General features: G+C 37.0%; 1 protein-coding gene and 1 long non-coding RNA gene across 2 annotated transcripts in view; one reads left to right on the forward strand and one right to left on the reverse strand.

The window, feature by feature from the left end:
• The window catches only part of LOC123599040, a 29518-nt gene extending 10005 nt beyond the window's left edge, over positions 1-19513 (forward strand). The window contains exons 2-3 of the long non-coding RNA XR_006712945.1: positions 15845-15931; positions 19200-19513. This is a non-coding gene — a long non-coding RNA (uncharacterized LOC123599040). The remainder of the gene's footprint in view (positions 1-15844; positions 15932-19199) is intronic.
• Positions 2621-4041, reverse strand: LOC123599039 (cofilin-2-like). The gene has a single exon (XM_045480111.1). It carries the CDS (start codon positions 3973-3975, stop codon positions 3505-3507), a length of 471 nt encoding a protein of 156 aa, XP_045336067.1. The 5' UTR covers positions 3976-4041; the 3' UTR covers positions 2621-3504.
• Positions 19514-21574: the final 2061 nt, after the last annotated feature.

A 21574-nucleotide genomic window follows, 5' to 3' on the forward strand; every position in this document is an offset into this window, starting at 1 on the left:
TGTATCATTATATACTAGTCATTTTGAAAATATTAATTCACTCTTATGCAGCTCTTCTAAATGTTGATGTATTTCATTATAGAATATTTTTTTAAATTACATTGGCTAATATTACCACAAAACTCATTGTAAAAAAAAGAAAAAAGTCTTTCATTATACTTAAGCTATCCAGTTCCCAATGGCAGATACAGTTTTCCAAAATTCCAATTTTTCAATTCAAAGCATAATATGTTCTGCCTAATATTTGCAGTACACCCTGTTGTAATAGGAACCTGTTTAGTAACAAATATGGCACAAAAATAAAAACTCACTAAATTTGAATATATTGCAAAACAACATTTGGATGAGATATCATCTAAAATTTGTACATTCTGTCATCATGAAAGTAATAATTTTAAAATAATATTTAAGTCGGGGCGCCTGGGTGGCTCAGTTGGTTAAACACAGGACTTCGGCTCAGGTAATGATCTCACAGTTCGTGGGTTCAAGCCCACATAGGGCTCTGTGCTGACAGCTCAGAGCCTGCAGCCTGCTTCAGATTCTGTGTCTCCCTTTCTCTCTCCACCCCTCCCCTGCTTGCACTCTTTGTCTATCTCTCTCAAAAATAAACATTAAAATTTTTAATAAAAAATAAATAAATAAAATAAAATAATATTTAAGTCTAGAAATACCTCAAACTGAAAGAAAAATTAGGCTAAGAAAAGTTTTTAAAATTATAGTAAAAATATAGCAATTATATATAGTCTTTTTGAATTCTCTTTGAAAGGCCATTTACTTCTCCCCATATCCATTATAAATTATACTGTCATTGGTTATATTTGGACACAGTCCACTTGAATTTTGTGACACAGAAGCAGATGCTGATGGGAGAAACAAGTTGGAAAATAACACATTACAATAAACCTATGTTCCCCAGAATCAGCTGAGGTTCCCTAAACTGAAAAAAAAATTATAATAAAAATAAAACCTACCATTAATAATGTTTGGGAGGGTGAGTAGCACAGAGACATTGACTCTGCTACCATCTGATTACACTGATCTTGGTAATTGTGGGTAAACTGACAGAAAACTTTTTGGCCAAATAACTCTAAAAATTATTCTTTAAAACTGATTTACTACTTATATGACTCTTTATAATCAAAATCCTTACTATTTCTCAAATTGAAAAATTGGAGGTGCTTCCTAATGCAGGTTTTAGAAGAGAGAACTGCAAATTCTTTTCTTCCAACACAGTCCTTTCCAGTGGGCAGATAAAGATAAGGATATTTTCCATACCTGAGTGCCTTTGCCTCTGCTCCTTCAGAGTTGGCTGGTTTTCATCTAGACTCCTGTCTTCACTCACCAGTCAAAGGAAGACTTCTCTCTGCTGTACCTTCCTGTTCATACAGTTATTTCAACCAACAGTTAGATAATTGCCTCAGTCAGAACAGAAGCGAAAGAGTATTATAAATGTGACCTTACAAATTAAAGTTAATAAAACAACTTTATTTGCTTTTCATAAACCCCTTACTTGTAAATTAACTCTAATTTAATTGCCATGTCACTTTGGTTACTAGAAATTTAAAGCATTAGCTTATGATAAAAATTAAGTATTATTTTCTGTTTATGTTTGAGAGAGAGACAGACAGAGCACAAGTGGGGGAGGGGCAGAGAGAGAGGAAGACACAGAATCTGAAGCAGGCTCCAGGCTCTGAGGTGTTAGCACAGAGCCCAACATGGAGCTTGAACTCACAAAACTGTAAGATCTTGACATGAGCCAAAGCCGGACGCTTAACTAACTAAGCCACCCAGGTGCCCCTAAATATTAAATATTATTTTTATCGTCATAAAAATGTTTAGGAAATCAGTTTGCAAAGTAACGTGCATTCTACATGCTATTCTGTTAGGTTGCATAGGCTTGTACGTCTCTGTGTGTGTGTGTGTGTAGAGACAGAAAGAGAGAGAGATGCATGAGGTCAAGATCAAGATTGAATTCCACTCTAAAAGAATGATCGCTGAACCAGTACAAGTCTTTAGCTCCAAATGGTGGGATTTGAGGTGATCTTTTTTAACTTTCCTATGTTATTTAAATTATCTATAATGAATATATGCCATCTTTATGAAAAGAGAAAAAACAATTTCTATGGACACACACAGGAGGGCACACCTATCTCTCCTTTGAAAGGGAAAAATCAAGGTTGGGGAATAAAATGATCTATAAGCTGAATATTGAAAGATAAGTAATTCAGGGGCACCTGGGTGGCTCAGTCGGTTGAGCGTCCGACTTCGGCTCAGGTCACGATCTCACAGTTCGTGAGTTCGAGCTCCGCGTCGGGCTCTGGGCTGATGGCTCGGAGCCTGGATCCTGCTTCTGATCCTGTGTCTCCCTCTCTCTCTGCCCCTCCCCCATTCGTGCTCTGTCTCTCTCTGTCTCAAAAATAAATAAACATTAAAAAAATTAAAAAAAAAAAGAAAGATAAGTAATTCATATGGCTGAAATGAGGAAGAAGGAATATAATAAAATCCTTTAATTGATGCATTATAGTGCCCGACAACCTTATGTGATAAGTATTTTTATCCACCCAAGATCTCCTTTCCATTATTTATATCCAGGTTCTTTTTTTTTTTTTTTTTTTTGTAGTATGCCACAACTTTTATTGCGATGTGGCCATTTTTGTGAGGGTAGGGAGTTTGATCTCAAAAACAATGTTCCATTTAAGGCTCTTTTATACAGAAATTGCCATCATGACTGATATTCAAAATATTTTTAGTGGTGCAAAACTTACACGGTAAACATAAACTCCTACACTTATTCAGTAGTGTACACTCAATGGAAAACAAAAAGGCATTAACAGCTGTTTCTTTTAAGATATGCAGGTAACAGGAATGAATACTGAGGTACTAGGATAAATTGATGACACTGTTAACAAAACTTAATTGGCATTCCTTTTGGGGGAGGGAGAGTGAGTTAAACTCATTACAAAAAAAGTGCTTTCAATGCATAGTGTTATATCTGTGCTGCCATGTCACAAAAATAGGCTTGCCAAGGCAGGTGAGGTGTATGAATGCTCGAGCCTCACAGAACTGCAATCAAGTGCAACTATAAATAATACTGAATAAAGTTTACCATCTGACCAGTGGATAATACTTTCAAGGCATTCAATCAGCTTACCCTTTGCAGTATTCTAAGCTATTCACATTGACAATCACTTTCATTGTAGTGCTTGCTGCAAGGGAGGCATATAACCAGTTGTTTTGGCTAAAATATGACGGGAAGGCACTCCTTGGGTTCTACATAAAAGTAACAGTATTAAACAGTCTAATGGCAATCACTGATAGGCTGCTTACATGAATGGTATTTCCTTCATTCACTGTATTGGAAGGACCCAGTGGGAAGAGAAAAAAAAAACAAAAACAGAAACAAAAAACACCTAACACTATTTCAATTGATTGAGGTGGAGAAATGGAAGCTCCTTAAGATCCAGATGGCACTTGCACTTTATAAGGGTTTTCCTTCAAGTGAAACTAGTTGCCTCCCAATTTCTCTCCAAGTGTTGAACGGTCCTTTATATCATCCAAGCCATTTACTTGCCATTCATGTTTAATACCTGTAAATTTCTTTTTAACGGCATCTTTAGAGCTAGCATAAATCATCTTGCTTTTTAAAGGTGCACTCTCAGGACCCCAGAATATAAATACTAGGTCTTCTTTCTTAGACTCTTTTGTTTCGTAGGTGGCATCGTACAAAGCATATCGGCAATCATTCAGAGGTAGCAACTTCACAAAAGGTGTGTAGGGGTCCTCTACAGTATCACCAATGTCACCCACCAAGATCTGCTTTGCTTCCTCTACAATTATTTGTCTTTTGTCATCGCTTAAACAGAAGAGAACGGCTTTCTTTCTTTTTTTGATCTCCTCTTGTGTAGAAGATTTTCTTACTTTCATATCATTAAAAACTTTGATGACTTGATCATTCACTGTAACTCCAGAAGCCATAGTATCCGTGGCTGTGGCTGCGGCGGCGGCTCCAGCTCTGGGTCTGTGGCACTGGTAGGAGGAGAGGGAGGGGCAGGCGGGCAGCGGTGAGTGCGGGAGCTGCAGTCCTATATCCAGGTTCTTATATTAGGTATGTTTTTGAAGAGTAAAATTATGAGTTCCCTCATTAAAAGTCTTTCATTGATAAAAGTACATACTTAACATAAAAGCTAGGTGTCTTAGAAATTGGGATGCTCAGAAAAAGGGCAATCTAGAAACACTAAGTATTTATGCACTAAGCATATTACTCAGGCAAAAACCTATTTACCTATTCATTAGATATTAAAACATTATCTGAAAACTTTAAGACTCCTAAAATAAAAATTTTATATATCATAATAATTTTAGCTTCTAGCTAAATTTGGGAGATTTCCCTGGACCTAGAAAAAACAAAATGCAATGAATAAAATGGACAAATTTGAAAGGTACATAAACTACCAAAACTGACTCAAGAAGAAAGAGAAAATCTGAATAGACCTAAAACAAGTAAGGAAATTGAATTAGTTATCAAAACCTCCAAACAAAGAAAAGCCTAGAACCAGATGACTTCACTTGTGAATTCTACCCAACACTTAAAGCAAAATTAACACCACTCATTTTCAAACTCTTCCAAGAATACTGAATAGGAGGAAACATTTCCTAACTAATTCTATGAGGCTAGAATTACCTTGATACCAAAACCAGACAAAGATACTATAAAGAAAAGAAAATTATAGGGGCACCTGGGTGGCTCAGTCAGTTAAGCGTCTGACTTTGGCTCAGGTCATGATCTCACAGTTTGTGGGTTCAAGCCCGACATCGGGCTCTGTGCTAACAGCTCAGAGCCCAGAGCCTGCTTCGGATTCTGCATCTCCCTCTCTCTCTGCCCCTCCCCTACTTGTGCTGTGCCTCTCTCTCTCAAAAATAAACATTACCAAAAAAAGAAAGGAAAGAAAGAAAGAAAGAAAGAAAGAAAGAGAGAAAATTATAGACCATACAAATCAAAACCACAATGAGATACCACCTCACACCTGACAGAATGGCTAAAATCAACAACTCAGGAAACAACAGATGTTGGTGAGGCTGTGGAGAAAGGGGAGCCCTTTTGCACTGTTGGTAGGAATGCAAACTGGTGCAGTCACTCTGGAAAACAGTATGGCGATTCCTCAAAAAGTTAAAAATATAAGTACCCTATGGCCCAGCAATTGTACTATGAGGTATTTTACCCAAAGGATATAAAAATATGGATTCAAAGGGGCACATGCACCCCAATGTTTATAGCAGCATTATCAACAATAGCCAAATTATGGAAAAAAGGACCCAAATGTCCATTGACTGATGAATGGGTAAAGAAGATGATGTGGTATATACATACTATGGAATAATACTCAGCCATCAAAAAGAATGAAATCTTGCCATTTGCAATGATGTGGATGGAGCTAGAGTGTATTATGCTCAGCAAAATAAGTCAGAGAAAGACAAATATCATATGATTTCACTCAAATGTGTAACTTAAGAAATAAAACATATGAACATATGGGAAGGGGGAGAAAAGAGAGAGGGAAGAAAACCATAAGAGACTCTTAACTATAGAGAATGAACTGAGGATTGATGGAGGGAGATGGGGGGGGATGGGCTATAAATGGATAAGGGTGTTAAGGAGGGCACTTGTTATGATGAGAAATGCATGTTATATGTTAAGTGGTGAATCAGTAAATTCTACTCCTGAAACCAATATTACACTATATGTTAACTAATTAGAATTTAAATAAAATTTTGAAAAAAAAATCATAGACTAATATCCATTATAAACATAGATGTAAAAATCCTCAACAAAATACCAGCAAACTGAATTCAATAATACAATAAGAGAATTATACACCATGACCAAGTGGGATTTATCCTTGTAATGTGAGGGTGGTTTAATAAATAAAAATCAATTAATATAATATATCATATTAACAAAATGAATGATAAAAACCACATGATCACTGCCGTTGGTACAGAAAAAGTGTTTGGCAAAACTCACTTTTCATGATAAACAAAAGCACTCAATAAACTAGGAGTAGGAGGAAACTTCCTCAATATGATAAAGAACTTATCTGAAAGACCCACAGCTAATATAATAGTCAATGGTGAACAAAGTGAAAGCTTTTCCCTTAAGATCAGGAACAAACAAGAATACCCATTTTCACCACTGTATTTAACATAGGGCTGAAGGTTCTAACTAAAACAATTAGGCAAGAAAAAGAAATAAGAAGCATCCTAATTGGAAAGGAAGAAGTAAAATTATCTTTGTTCAAAGATGACATGATATTATATGTAGAAAACCCTAAAGAACACACACATACACACACACACACTGTTAGAGCTAATAAATGATTTCAGAAAAGTTGCAGGCTACAAAATCGACACATAAAAATCACTTGTATTTCTATACACTAGCAATGAACAATCCAAAATAAATTAAGAAAAAAAATCTACTTATAATAGCATAAAAAGAATAAAATACATAAGAATAAACTTAACCAAGGGAGACAAAAGATTTATAGATTGAAAACATTGCTGAACCAAATTAAAGAAAGCAAGAATAAAGGAAAAGACAGCCTGTGTTCATGGATTGGAAGACTTAATATTGTTGAAATGGCAATACTCTCCAAAATAATCCTCAGATTCCATGTAATCCTACCAAAATCCCAAAGGCATTTTTTGCAGTAATGGAAAAGCCAACCTTAAAATTTATATGGAATTGCAAGGGATCCCAAAGATAGCCAAAGCAATCTTGAAAAAAGATAACTTGAATCAAGTTAGACAACTCACACTTCATAATTTCAAGACTTATTTCAAAGCTACAGGAGTGAAAACAATGTGTTACTGGCATAAGCGGAGATATACATCCATAGAAAATAACTGACAGTCCAGAAATAAACCCGTACATCTGTGGTCAATTGGTTGGGGTGCCACCCATAACCATTCAATGGGGAAAGAATAGTCTTTTCAACAAATGGTGTTGGGACCACAGTATATCTATAGACTAAAAATGAAGTTGGATCCCTACCTTGTACCATAAATAAAAATTAAGTCTAAATGGATCAAAGACTTAAGTTAAAACTATAAAACTCAGGGGCGCCTGGGTGGCTCAGTCAGCTAAGCGTCCGACTTCAGCTCAGGTCACGATCTCACGGTCTGTGAGTTTGAGCCCTGCGTCGGGCTCTGGGCTGATGGCTCAGAGCTTGGAGCCTGTTTCTGATTCTGTGTCTCCCTCTCTCTCTGCCCCTCTCCTGTTCATGCTCTGTCTCTCTCTGTCTCAAAAATAAATAAACGTTAAAAAAAAAAAAAAAAAAAAAAAGTACAGGTGGGAATGCCATGCAACACGATGCTCTGGGTCTAAAGGGTGTAGCAATATAAGCTTGTCAGGCAGTTAGCGAATTAAGGTATATACAAGAGTAGGAAAATGCTTCTGTGCTCCATTTAGTAGATAAGTCTACAAGCAGGAAGTTGTTGTGTATGCCAATCCAGTGGTTCCTGGGAGGACCCCTGCAAAGTTATAACAGGATCCAGAATGCAGGGATAAATCAGGCAGGATCAAGGCAGGGAATCAGGATGTGAAATATTTTATGAAGCACACATGATTTGGAGCCAGACTGAAATGGTTATCCAAGCATTTTCCCTTCTTAGCTGTGTGACTTTTGCAAGTTCCTTAACCTTTCTGAGTCTCAATTTCTGTAACTGTAAAGTGAAATAATAATCACCACTTCACAGATTGTTATAAGGATTGGAAATGCTGTATGTAAAATGCCCAGCACAGTAGTAGACCCACAATATGACATCCATTCTTAATTGGTTAAGACATCAGTCCTTGTAAAGGCTGAGAGCTCCAAACAGTTGAGCCAAGGCAGCTCAATTTTATATGGTTGAAAAAAATCAAAAGGAAAACAGTATCTCATGACATGTGAAAATTATGTGGAATTCAAATATCAGTTTCCAAAAATCCAGTTTATTTGAGTACTAGTTCATTTGTATACTGACTATGCTGTTTTCGTTCTACATATGCCAGAGTTGAATAGCTCTGACAGAGACCACATAGCCCACACAGACTAAAATATTTACTGTCTGGCCATTTATAGAGTTTGCCAACCCCTACACCCAATCTAGAAGGTGACATGAAATGCATATGGAAATAACAGCAAATTCAGACAGGCTGGAGTAAACACCATGTGACATCCAGCAGGTTCTGAGTGCTGGGAGCCTACAAAGGATAGCAGGGTGATCAAAGAAGACATCAGGGCAGAAGCAGCTTTCAAACTGGTCCTTGAAGGATAGTAAGGGTTTCCATAAGTGATAATTCAGGAAAGAAAATTCTAAACAAAGGAAGAGTATGAACAGAGAAAGGATAAGGAAAAATATAAGCTTTGGGGATAGGACACCCCAACTCTATAATCAAAAGGAATTACTAGTGGGGCATCTGGGTGGCTCAGTCAGTTAAGTGATCTCACGGTCACGATCTCACAGTTCGGTTCGTGGGGTCACGCTCCCCATCAGTGGCAGGTGGGGGGGTGGGGTGAGGCAGAGCCTGCTTGGGATTCTCTCTCCCTTTTTCTGCCTCTTCCCCACTCATACTGTCTCTCTCTTTCTCTCAAAATAAATAAACTTAAAAAAAAAAAAAAAGGAATTACTGGGAATGAAAAATGCGAATAGCTTACTGGTTGCTCTCTCTTTATCACATGCTACAAATCATTAACGATCACAAACATCAAATTTTATATATAATTTAATTCTTATTCTATACTCTTCTCTGGAATTTAGTGTATTGCAAGAACTATTACAGCAAAGTATGCTAAAAAATTGTATAGTACAAAAAATGGGATCCACTTGGATTGGATTAGTCAATAGCCACACTATTGGTGATCTGAATAGACATGAATTTGTATGATTTTATTCTTCAGATTTGTCACTCTACCCCCAAAAAAATGTCCCAAAATTTTATAACTTTTTTTAAATATGTGAAGTCTACAATTGCATGTCTGGTGGCTAAAGAGACAGTTAACAAAAATGTGCTAGTCCCTAGAAATCCTATATGACTGCCAAAGTAGATGAACTGTGTCAATAATCCAAAGGTCCTGAGCCCCCTGGATTGATGGTCGCTAAGTAGTCAATTTTTTACCTCTTTGCCAAGGTGTTTGCTTCTTGGCAAGTTAAGAATCTTCTCAGAAAATCATCTCTTAGGAAAAAGCAAAGTTCCAACCTTTGGAACTTGAGATGATTAAGGTAACTGTTTTACTTGATAAACCATGGGGTTGGTTAGAGAAGGAAATGTTTAGCTCTTGCTGCTGCTTTTGTGCACAACGTGTAAAGGGCTTCATGGGCAAGATTTGCTGGGCAATATACTGCCAGCATCAGGGCTGGCAGCTCTTCACAGGGAAGCTTTGCTGGCAACATAGAAAGACATTATTTTCATCAAGCTCCCCCAGATCCTCCCAGTAATAAAGCTGCTGAGCCTATCAGGCAACCATCACAATTAAGAGCTACATTGCCTAGGTTCAAATCCCAACTCTACTCAGTTATTATGAATGACTGTAATATTTGAGTTCTCACAAAGTCAGTATAGTCACTCTTCTCTTCCTGTCAAAGAATCCTCAGTCTTCCCCAGGATTCATTCTATTAATGGTCCTATGGTTTTCACCATATACTATAAACATCCAATTCTGTACACTTTCTTTTCTTATCACCATTCATCAGACCCTACTGAGGTCATTTATGGGATGTTAACACAGCAGCCTCAGAAAAGGCCTTCCCTTTTAACTTGCAAGAAGGATGAGCAGGCTAGAATTCTGTTTATGAGAGGTCTCTATCTATTATGGCATAGTCAAGCTAATGACCATCTGAATTATATTATATTTGTAGTTGAGGTCTTATAGCTGAAAGTGGGGCCAAAAATACCCTTTGATCCCTTAGATCTTCCAAGGGTCCCCAAGGATTTGTAAGCCCTTGTTGACTAAAGATAGTTCTCTGGCTCAAACTTAGATATGTGACTATTAGAATAAGAATCAATGGAGCACCTGGATGGCTCAGTCGGTTAAGCTTCCGACTTTGGCTCAGGTCATGATCTTGCAGTAAAATAGTTCGAGCACCCCAAGTCAGGCTCTGTGCTGACAGCCCAGAGCCTGGAGCCTACTTCTGATTCTGTGTCTCCTTCTCGCTCTGTCCCTCCCCACTCATACTCTCTCTCTCTCTCTCTCTCTCTCTCTCAAAAAAATAAAATAAATAAAACATTAAAAAAAAAAAACTTAAAAAAAAAAAGAATAAGAATCAATGACAAAGGCCACTATTAGTACTCAAAAAGTCTCATGAAAACAGCTAAACGGGGAGGGGCATGGGGGATGGTGTTGTAGAAGAATTACCTGTGAAAAGTCAACTGTTTCAAAAAAGCCTCCTTAAAGACTGAAGGAGTTTGAGGCACCTGGGTGGCTCAGTCAGTTGAGCTTGCGACATCAACGCAGGTCATGATCCCATGGTTCACGAGTTTAAGCCCTGCATTGGGCTTGCTGCTGTCAGCACAGAACCTGCTTTGGGTCCTCTGTACCCCTCTCTCTCTGCCCCTTCTCTGCTTGTGCACTCTCTCTAAAAAATAAATAAATCTTTTTAAAAAATTGAGGTAGTTTGTTTTATCAAAGACCTAATATAGCATCTAATTTCAAATATCAGCTTTCAAATATCTTCACCAAAGATGACTTGTCCTTTTTTTTTTTTTTTTTTTTTTTTTTTTTACTCATGAAGTATAAAGACCCATTAGGTTTAATGAATTAATCACTCAGAAAGCAGTCTCACTTGCTTTGGAAAGTTTCTAATACTGCACCAGTGTGAATTGGTTTGCGAGCATAATTCATTCGGGAAACATGCCTGTAATCCAAAGCACTCATATATCAAAGTGAATTTCAAGAACCATTGGCTCTGTTGTGATCATGTGACACTCAGCATCACGTACTACTCATATTGTAAGATATCGCTGATTTATCAAGTGAAAATTTATTAGAGGGGCACCTGGGTGGTTCGGTTGGTTAAGCTTCTGACTTCAGCTCAGGTCATGATCTCACAGTTCGTGGGTTTGAGCCTCATGTTGGGCTCTGTGCTGACAGCTCAGAGCCCGTGGCCTGCTTCAGATTCTGCGTCTCGCTCTCTCTCTGCCCTCCCCTGCTTGTGCTCTGTCTCTGTCTCTCTCTCAAAACTAAACATTAAAAAAAATTAAAAAATAAATGAACACTAAAAAAAAATGTTTTAAGTACAAAAAAATTTATTACAAATGTCTGTTCATCTTGCAGAACAAGTTACAATCCAAGGATTTACTATAATTAATTTGTGTCGTTTGGGCTGTTATGAATTCATCAACAAAAAGAAAAAAATGCTATTTTTCCTTTTTCTATTCAAGAAATACAGCCAAGTCTTTGTGTTTGAGTTTTAGGTTCCTTTGCCCCAGGAGGAATAACAGTGTTTTGTGTGTTTCCTAAGCTTTCTTTTTGGGAAGTCTTGACCCATGCAAGGAAATGGTATTAAGGCTTCTATGTTTCCTAGGAAATGAGAGTGCTGGCTTGGACTCCCAAATATTTGATTCTTGCAAGACTGGGAGAGGAATGGGGCTCTATGAGGAAAGGAAACCTCCACTAGCTTCTCCACAGTGCTCTAGATGTTGAAGGAAGTGGATGGGTACAGGGATACCTATGGAAGACAAGAGACTTGGGAATAGCAATGGGGATCTCCATGGCCAAGCTGCAGAAATTAGAGAGGATCTCAGGGAAGGATTGCTCTGTGGTCTACCTGGAGCTAAACAGTAAAGGGCCAGGTTGTGACAGAGGCATCATATAGCAGAAAAAGTGGATTAACAATGGTGACCACTATGGTCCAAAGACCCATCATGTCCGTAAGGCCAGAGTTCTTGTGCAGGCCCATGGCAGGTATGTGATTTATATTGAATTGTTTACTGACCTTGGCAAACAGGAATTCAGAAATAGACTCAATGTTAATTTAGATATCAAAACACTGCGACAAGTTGTTATGGAAAAACTCATATCTATTTTGGGTTCCTTTACTAATCCATAGACTGGAAATAATAATAACATCCATCTCAGAGATAACTGGTGTGACCAAATGAGATATACTGTGTCAAGTATGAAATGCATTTCAAATGTTTTATACTGTTTTATACTGTTGTGGATACCGTTTTCTTCCCTTGCTGGAGTGTTCACTAACCACCTGCTCCAACGTCATCTCTCTCTCGTCACTTAAATAAGTGAAGACTCAGTTTCATTGCAGCCAGCAAGAATAGCTCTATGAACGTTAGAAATGATAAGTTTCTTTTGGAAAGGCTTTTTTTCTAGGTCAGTCTATTTTACCAGTGTAGGGAAATTGATTTAAACCTTTCTGTGCAAACACACACAAAAAGGATTCTTAATCCTTCCCTGAGGGCTTTTTTGTTTGTTTTAACATTTCTCTTATTATCTATTCTAGAATGACCTTTGAAGTTACAGTGACTTTTAAGCATGGCTACTGTGAATGCAGAAATCTAGCCAAACAATGTAGGAAACTTTATTCAGCCTAAAAGCCATCACTATGACTTTCTTGAAAGAATTATATTACAGGGGAAATGGTTTAAAATTCTAACTTGAGAGTTCTACTCCTGAAACCAATACTATACTCTATGTTAACTAACTTGAATTTAGATAAATAAATTTTAAAAATAAAATTCTAACTTGGAGGGGCACCTGGCTGGCTCAGGGCATATGACTCTTGATCTCGGGGTTGTAAGTTTGAGCCCCATGTTGGGTGTAGAGATTACTTAAAATAAAATCTTTCAAAAAATAAAATAAATAAAATAAAATTCTAACTTGGAGAGTAAGAGGGATAATCAGATAACAGATAATATTTAGATGACCGTCTAAAATACGCAAATGTATCACCCTTCTCAGAATTTTAGTAAATGGTCTGTAAACAATTTCTTAAAATTAGCTAGAGGATTTCTTCATTCGCAAAACTTTTTGTACTGGAAACAATCACTCTCTACTACTCCTCCCAACAACCTTAGGAGAGAGATGTTATTAGCTTCACTTACACAAGAGGAAGCAGCTTAGGAATATTTAAGGAATTTGCCCCAAGTTCTAAGATGTAGGGAATGTCAGGGCAGGGACCAGGGCGCGTATATGTCTGAACCAAAGTCTAGACTCCACCGTGAAGCTCTAGGGTCATTCCCGCTTTCTGAACAACAGCAGCAAAAATCCTTTGCTACCTTTAAACTCTTATCTAACCCAGACCAATTCCTGACTCAAAGAAGAGTCTCAAACTCAAAGGCCTACAGGGCCTAGGCTGGTAACACAAATAAGTTAATATAGGTCATATTTAAGAAAAAACTCACATTGTTCCACAGTGTATAACTTGGCTACTGTTCAGCTTCAGTCAATTATTGTCCTGAGAGAAGTTAGACCTATTCTTACCAGCCCCTAATTTTGTAACAGAAGCCAGAAATCTGGATTTTTGGGAAAAACACCCCAATTTTCAGATGTTGGCAATAAGGGTACTTGTTTTTAAAGAACAATACTTGAAAAAAATTCTGTATTTTTAAATAAAAAATAAAGCAATGTTACATGGGACAATATGTACAGGCTAAACTTTGTGAGACACAGTCTAGGGAGAAAAGGAAAACTTGTTCGATATTCTTACCTTTTGATTACTGACAGACTTTAGTCGATTTAGGTAAAAATAAATGACTTTCCAGACAGTACAATAAGAGAAAGGAGTCATGCCACAAGTACATGGTAGGAGAAAAACAGCTCATTAATTAATTGCAGTCTCATTTGTGTGTATATATATATATATATATATATATATATATATATATATATATACCATGAAAATAATTTTTAGTGATCTTCCATCAGATTTTATTCCTTGACAACGAGGGTAAACATATAAAAATGTTGTGTGCCAATTACTGGAAATATAGAAATTATATTAAATCTATGCATATCTCCTTTGACGACCAATTCATTGGAGTAATTTAAAGCTAAATCAAAATCAACTCATTCCTTTGTGGCAAAAGCAATCTTATCTGCAGCCAGCCAAGAGAGCATTATCAGGTTTGGTGGTGGGTTTTTGTCCACACCCCCCCACCCCCATGACAACTTAAATGAAAAGCCCTCAGGTTGAATTACAGCAAAAAAGGAAAAAAAAAATCCTATTTTCTAAAATCTTTCTCTAACTCTGACTCTCAGATCTCTGCACTAGAGATACGGCTGGAATGTGGATGTAGATGGGAGTAGTAGTGCCAGAATCTTTTCAATGGATGTGCTTCTAAGCACAAAATTTTTTAAAGAAGTTTCCCAATATCCCTCAATGGAAAAAAAAAAAAAATTAATCTCTGGGCCTCAAAAAAAATACTGTCTCCATTTCATTTTCATCAGCCATTCGCATTAGTAACTATAATATTTTCATTTGTCTCTTTGTTTTCCCCTCTCAGTTACATATACTTTTTAAAATAGTGGCTGTGTTTGAAGCTTTGTAATTAAATTACTGTGGATCTATCCTTGCATTTGTGAAGGCACGGTTTTCAAATAATATGTATTGAAAGACTGGAAGATCAAAACAGTAAAAGTGCAGAACAGGGGCACCTGGGTGGCTCAGTCGGTTAAGCGGCCGACTTCAGCTCAGGTCATGATCTCGGGGTCTGCGAGTTCGAGCCCCGCGTCGGGCTCTGTGCTGATAGCTCAGAGCCTGGAGCCTGTTTCAGATTCTGTGTCTCCCTCTCTCTGACCCTCCCCCATTCATGCTCTGTCTCTCTCTGTCTCAAAAAAAATAAATAAACGTTAAAAAAAAAAAAAATTTTTAAAAAAAAAAAAAAGTGCAGAACAAAATTAGTCTCAGGGACCCATTTTCTCTTTGGGTTTCTATCTATTACAATGATTTCCATCCTTAAGGCAAGGAAGAATCACATTCCTTCTACACAAAAGCAACTCTGAAAGTCATTATTTTGTATAATGCCTAACATGGAGCTTGATACAGAGTGAGTAGACTATAAGTGGAATTGCTGAACTATATTGCAAACATTTTGTAAAATCTGAATTTTAAACAGCATTAGGTCAAAATGTTTACTCTTTGAACTTCTGTCTTTTTATTTACTCATAGGTCCTTTGGTCTGGCTTGAGATGCACAGAGCTAAGACCTAGGAGATTTAGCACACCTTAAATAGGGAGTCAAATAGTATGCTAAGTGAAATAAGCCAGACAGAGAAACACAAACACTGCATGGAATCACTTATATGTGGAATCCAAAAAAAAAGTTGAATTCATTGAAACAGCAGAGAAGTGGGTGCCAGGGGCTGGGGAAAATAGGGAGAGGTTGGTAAAAGAATACAAACTTTGAGTTGTGAGATGAATAAGGTCTGAGGATCTAATGACCCAATGTATAACATGATCACTTTATTGCTAACAACTGTATTGTAGAACTGAAATTTGCTGGGTAAAATTTAAATGTTCTCAAAAACAACAAAAAAGGCTAATATGTGAGGTGATGGATGTGTTAATTAACTCCATGGAGGGAATTCTTACAAAATGTACATGTATATCAAATCATTACATTGTACAGTTTAAATATCTTATAATTTTACTCATCAGTTATACCTTAATAAAGCTGGGGGGGGGGGGGGGGAAGGGAGCCAAAGGCAGTGAACGGTTACATAAACCAAGTTAAAATGTTGACAAGGGTCTTGCCATTTCTGAATGTTTCCAACTATGTAAGGAGAACATTTTTCATTGCTAAAATGGGCATGTATAATTTTTTAAATTAATGTTTTTCTTATTTCAACCAGAAAAGGAAGAGTGAAGTCAAAGGAATTTACACTTCCAAAGAATTTTTTAGGAACTTTGGATGCAAAGAAAAAGAGCAGCTTCATATGGTGAGTTGTCATGTTGAGAAAAAAAAAAAAAAAAGGAGCTAATGAATGGGAATATAGAACCTTGAGACAACTATCACTGTATTTGTAGAAAACTGTTAGCTATTTTAAGTCTAAAATGGCCCAGGTTTTCTAGAATTAATTTCAATTTTAAAAATCTATAAAACTGCAAGCCCTGAACTTGTTGCGGTTGGGCCTATAAGAATGTCCTATTTCCATGGCAAAGCTTTAAGTAAAATTTTTAAAGGTGAAAATCATGGCAAAAGATCAAAGGATGAGAAATAGGTGGCAGGCTGTATAGTCAGTTCTACATCAATAGCATTCAGCCGCCTCCTCCTCCTATTTCTTGATAAAAACCCATTAATTCCCACTCCCTTCTGTGCTAACATTCAAGAAAAATATGCTTGGACCTGCCTCGCACACTGTGAGAAGCACAAGAGTAGAATCAAGCTAAACATCTGAAATAGCTCTATTCAACTCGTGGCATCCGCATACAATGTCCTTGCAAAGCCTGAAGGAAAAATGATCATCTCCTTTACTGCCTGGGGTAGAAAGATCAGATTAAGGCACATAAAAAGGTTATGCAGTAACCAAATAGGAGACAAGCATTTCTAACCCTGGGCTCATGGCAATAATTTTTCCATACAATTTGGGCAATACCCATGGGGTAGATGTTTATCTGTGACATTTCTTAAATAAATTTGGCTTATTTTGGAGAAAGCAGGAGAGAATAAAAGGACAAAGGTGGAGGATTACATTTGACCATTCAAAAATGTGAACCTCTGACCTCCAACTATTACTTTCATGTGGGTAAAACATAGCCCTTCAAGGTCTTACATACAGATGGCACCTAGCCAACCTACATCCTTCTCAGTAAACTTTTTAAAGAGTAAAATATATACACAAATCATTAAGTATACAGTTAGATGGATTTTTCATAAATTAATCCATGTAGCCAGCACCAAATCAAGAGTCAGAACATTATCCACATTCCAGAAGCTCCCCTCATGACCCTTTTGGTCACACTCTTCCCCCAAAGGACACCACTATTCTCACTTCTAAAACCACATAGGTTCATTTTAATAAGTATTTATTTTAATGCACTTAAATTTATGTCTTTTTGAGTACTTGGCTCTAGATAAAATCTGTATATATATATATTGAGCCAACCTAGCTGTCTTAGGCATTCATTGACTACTCAGCTACACTGAGTATTACACAGTAAGTACCATTTTGGAACAAAAAACCCCAGGTTTTGTCCCTGTGGCTCTGCCCCAAATTAGTTGTGAGATCTAGATGGAGTAACTTTTCCATTTGGGCCCTTAAATACCTGTTTGTAAAGTAAGTATATTTAAGTAGAAAAGGTTCAAGGTCTCTTCTGAAAGAATATACTTAGCATGAAAATATCATGAATATATACTTTCAACTACATATACCTCTCAAATACATACATATATTCAAATATAATACTTATATATTCAATTGAACATATATTCAATTACATATAATTATATATAAATAACATAACTTTATACAGAGATCTATAAAATATTGTGCCTATTTACTTTACTTCAAAGACAAATATTTATTATGGCACTGTGGCCAATATACATGGGTAATAAGAGTAAATATGGGGTCCCTGCTCTCATGCTGTTTCCAGTTTTACTCTAACTTAAGCAAAAAAGTTAATTAGTGATTAATGATGAAGCAGGGCATATGGGTGGCTCAGTTAAGTGTCTGACTTTGGCTCAGGTCATGATCTCACAGTTCGTGGATTCGAGCCCCGTGTCGGGCTCTGTGCTGACAGCTCAGAGCCTGGAGCCTGCTTCAGATTATGTGTCTCCCTCTCTCCCTGCCCCTCCCCCACTTGTGTTCTGTATCTCTCTCAAAAATAAATAAACATTAAAATTTTTTTTCTTTAAATAAAGGGAAGGTACCATGGGCCTAAGTGCCTATGGATCATTTCCTCCCAAAGGGACACAGAATTCAAGGAAATAAGGGAGCTCTATCTAGAACTCCAAAGTAGAAAAAAATTACAGTGTCTGAGCCTTGAGAATCTTTTCTTTTTTTCTACTCAGTGAAAACTTCTCTTCCCTAAAGTGTCAGTGCCCTTATCTCTCCCTATTAAAACCTATTATTAAGATTAATTTATTCTCATTAATGTGTAAATGGTTGCCAAACCTGAATATTTTCTCTCACAAAAGTGTTTATACTGACCAAGACATTTTGATTTTGAGGAATGAATTTCTGGTTACAGAATTTCAAATATCAGAGAGTCAGAAGGGCAGGACCTCTTTTAGACAAGGAACAACTAAAATCACCCTCTTCAGGGAGCCTTAAAGCAAACTTCTCTCCCAATGTTAGTGGCCACGATTTATTAAGCACTTACATTGGCCAACATTGTGCCAACCTCTTTATATACATCATCTCATTTATTTCCACAGACACTATTATGATTTTTTTGACATTATTATCATTTTTATTTCACAGATGAAAAAGCTGTTAGTTCCTAGCCCAAGGGCACACAAGGAATGGCACTAAATCCCACCTTTGCCTTTCTGAAATGCCAGTCTGATCCTGGGTTTGGCAGCAGTTACCAGCCAAAGGCAAAAGGAGAGGCCAAAGTTCCCCAGAGCAGTCTCAGGAAGGGAACACACTCTTCTGGAACATTGGTAGCGAAGCCCTGAGAGGAAAGGAAACACAACCACTGTTATTTCTGCTTCTGGCAGCTCTGGGCTTCCTCCTTCGGACTAGAGCCTTACAGAAGCTGCATTAATGCTATCAAGGCCCTGATAACTTAAAGAGTGGCAAAATTCTAAGGGTGCATTGAAATACTGCTCCCAAAGGCCTACAGATCAACCTGCTGGGCAGCCCTGACTTAAAGTCATTCCCAGCCAACGTGTTATAGAAGCTTCTGAGGCTAATAGGGACTTCAGCTATAAATCAAGAGTGGCCTCTGAACATCCTGACAGGGCATAAAACATCCAAAACTCCCCTCTGAACACAAGCACTGACCATGTCTCCTAATTCTTATAAGGAAATGCTGCAGTCACTCCAAAGGGCTTGTTGTATACTGTAGGTAGAATTGTAAAGCCCTGAGGCTTTTCAAAGGGCCTTTACTAAACAGGGGTTCTAAGTACTATGCTGAGAAAGAGAACACAGCTTGGTAACAGGTATCCCCAGCACTTAAAGGGAGTATCTCTAATGATTCCCACATATATGATGCAACATTCTAAAAGTACTCAAAACCAAAAATTAATTCAAAACCTAGGTACAATCTCCCACCATGCTTGGGATGAGAAGGGATGTCAAAACCCTGCAATAGAACACAGCTACTCCAGAAAGCAAGGGATCATTGACTACTCATTGAAGCTACATGTCAACAAGTGATGATTGCATTTGTTTCAAGAAGATTACTGGAATTTTGTCCAGAATGGTTTCAGTGCCAGTCCAACACAATGGAAAGGTAAGTTTGGGACTATGGCAACCCACAATAATTATAGAGACTCATTTGGGGCAGTTCCGTTTATAGGAAGACAGATTGAAGTCTCAAACTACTAAATTCAAACAAATGAAAATATGCTCAATCCAAGTCAATTGCTCAGAAAGAAATGAAATTAAGCTGCATTGTTTTAATCCAAATGAGTTTTTCAAAATGTTATTCGCAAATATCCAGCTTTATCTAATTTTATGATATATTTTATTCTAGGCCCTAACATTGCTACAGTTTGTCTTAGGGGCCAAGATATGGCTGTGACTTGGCTTAAGTGAACCACCAGCTTCTAAGGAGACTTATCAGGGAGTGTAAGATAAACAGAAGTCAGCGGTATGTTCAGGGTTGTTGGACGGGTTTTGAAGGAGGAGGAGAAGGGGCATCAAAGACTTGCACACCATCAGAGGTGAGGACGCCCAACTTCTCCGCGTTCCATTTCCTCTAATCTGGATTGGCATGTCTGACCAAATTCTTGCCTCTGGTGCCACTTTTAAAATCCTAAGAGATGAGAACATCAGAGTACTATTTATTATATTTTTAAAAGGATGGTCTCAATTCAAAATGAGGTAGATCTATATTGACTGACATGCAGCAACTGCAAAGATACATTATTAAACATTTAAAAAAAGAAAGTTCCAGAATGTCATCTATACTGTGCTATTTGTGTATTTTTAAAAAAAAAAAGGGGGGGGGGAGGAGAAAGGTATACATAAATGCTTTTTTGTGCATATCTAGATTCTAGAAGGATACATTAGAAAGAGGTAAAGATAAAGGGATCAGATAAGGGGATCTTGGGATTGAGATATCCACCTACACTATACGCCTTTCAGAGTTATACCATTTTTCTGGGTTGAGAAGGTAATCGTGAAATAAAGTGCAACATTTAATTGAGAGTTATATTTTCCAGACCAATATTTGACTTTGAAATTTAACACAAAGTACTGTGCAGAAATAAAGTCACCCAATGATGTCTTAAACAGCTAGTCAAGCCCAGGAGGATTTTTAAAGTGCAAATGTCAGTCCATTTTCAATAAACCTGCTTCTTTTGCTGCTGTTTTTAGTCTTTTTTTTTTTGGCCCTCAGATTTTCTGAAGATTGAAGTCTTCATGGTTGTGAAAGAGAAATCACAAAGACTAAAAGAGAAAATGTGTTGTTGTGTTAGTTATTAAATAAAAGTGTTTCCCCTACTCTCTGGAGACAGAATTACAAAGAAAAGCTGAAGTCATCTAAGATTTATTTCTCAGTCCCTAACTGCTTGTGAATATGGATCAAGATTGACACCCAGTGGCCAAATTTAATCCTTTCTTTTTTTTTCCACTGAAATTCCCTTTCTGGGTAATTAGCCATTTTCTAAAATGTCCCTTTATTTGTTTCCAATTGTAAATATTATCAAAATCTATGTCTTGTTTATTTAAAGTGTATCATATCTTATAAAGCCAGATTCAACTAGTAAGTCTTATTTCACACATAATTAATAGATTTATGTCTGTATCCTCTTTTTTTATGCATTTTCTTACCTAACAGTAAAAAGCAATTTGGGGGGGGGGGGGGGCAGAGGGATGGGCAAAATGGGTGAAGGTGAGTGAGAGAGTCAGGCTTCCAGTTATGGAATGAATATGTGACAGGGATGATAAGTACAGATAGGGAATATAATCAATGGTATTATGACAGCACTGTATGATGACAGCTGGTAGCTACACTTGTGAGCATAGTATGACATACAGACTTGTCCAATCGCTATGTTGTACACCTGAAACTAATGTAACATTGTGTGTCAACTATACTTCAATTAAAAAAAAAAGACTATTTGCCCTCACTTGACAAAACAATGTATTCAATTTCTAGTAGAAGCTAATGGAATAAATTAGAATTATATAGCAAACCTAATTGGACAACAAGATAATTTATATCCTTAACTTTTCCTAAAGCAAATAGCAAAATTACCTGTCCTGATTGGTAAGTTACTTATAGATAATTAAACATTAATGATTTTAATTTTGAAATCTTGAGGGTGATATAATTGCACATAAAATATGCTAATTAGGAAATTCTATCAGAGTTGAAGTTTGCTTCTTTTTTTTTTTTTTTTTAATTTTTTTTTTTTTTTTCAACGTTTATTTATTTTTGGGACAGAGAGAGACAGAGCATGAACG

The sequence above is a fragment of the Leopardus geoffroyi genome, chromosome C1, assembly GCF_018350155.1.
Source record: "Leopardus geoffroyi isolate Oge1 chromosome C1, O.geoffroyi_Oge1_pat1.0, whole genome shotgun sequence".
Taxonomy (NCBI): domain Eukaryota; kingdom Metazoa; phylum Chordata; class Mammalia; order Carnivora; family Felidae; genus Leopardus; species Leopardus geoffroyi.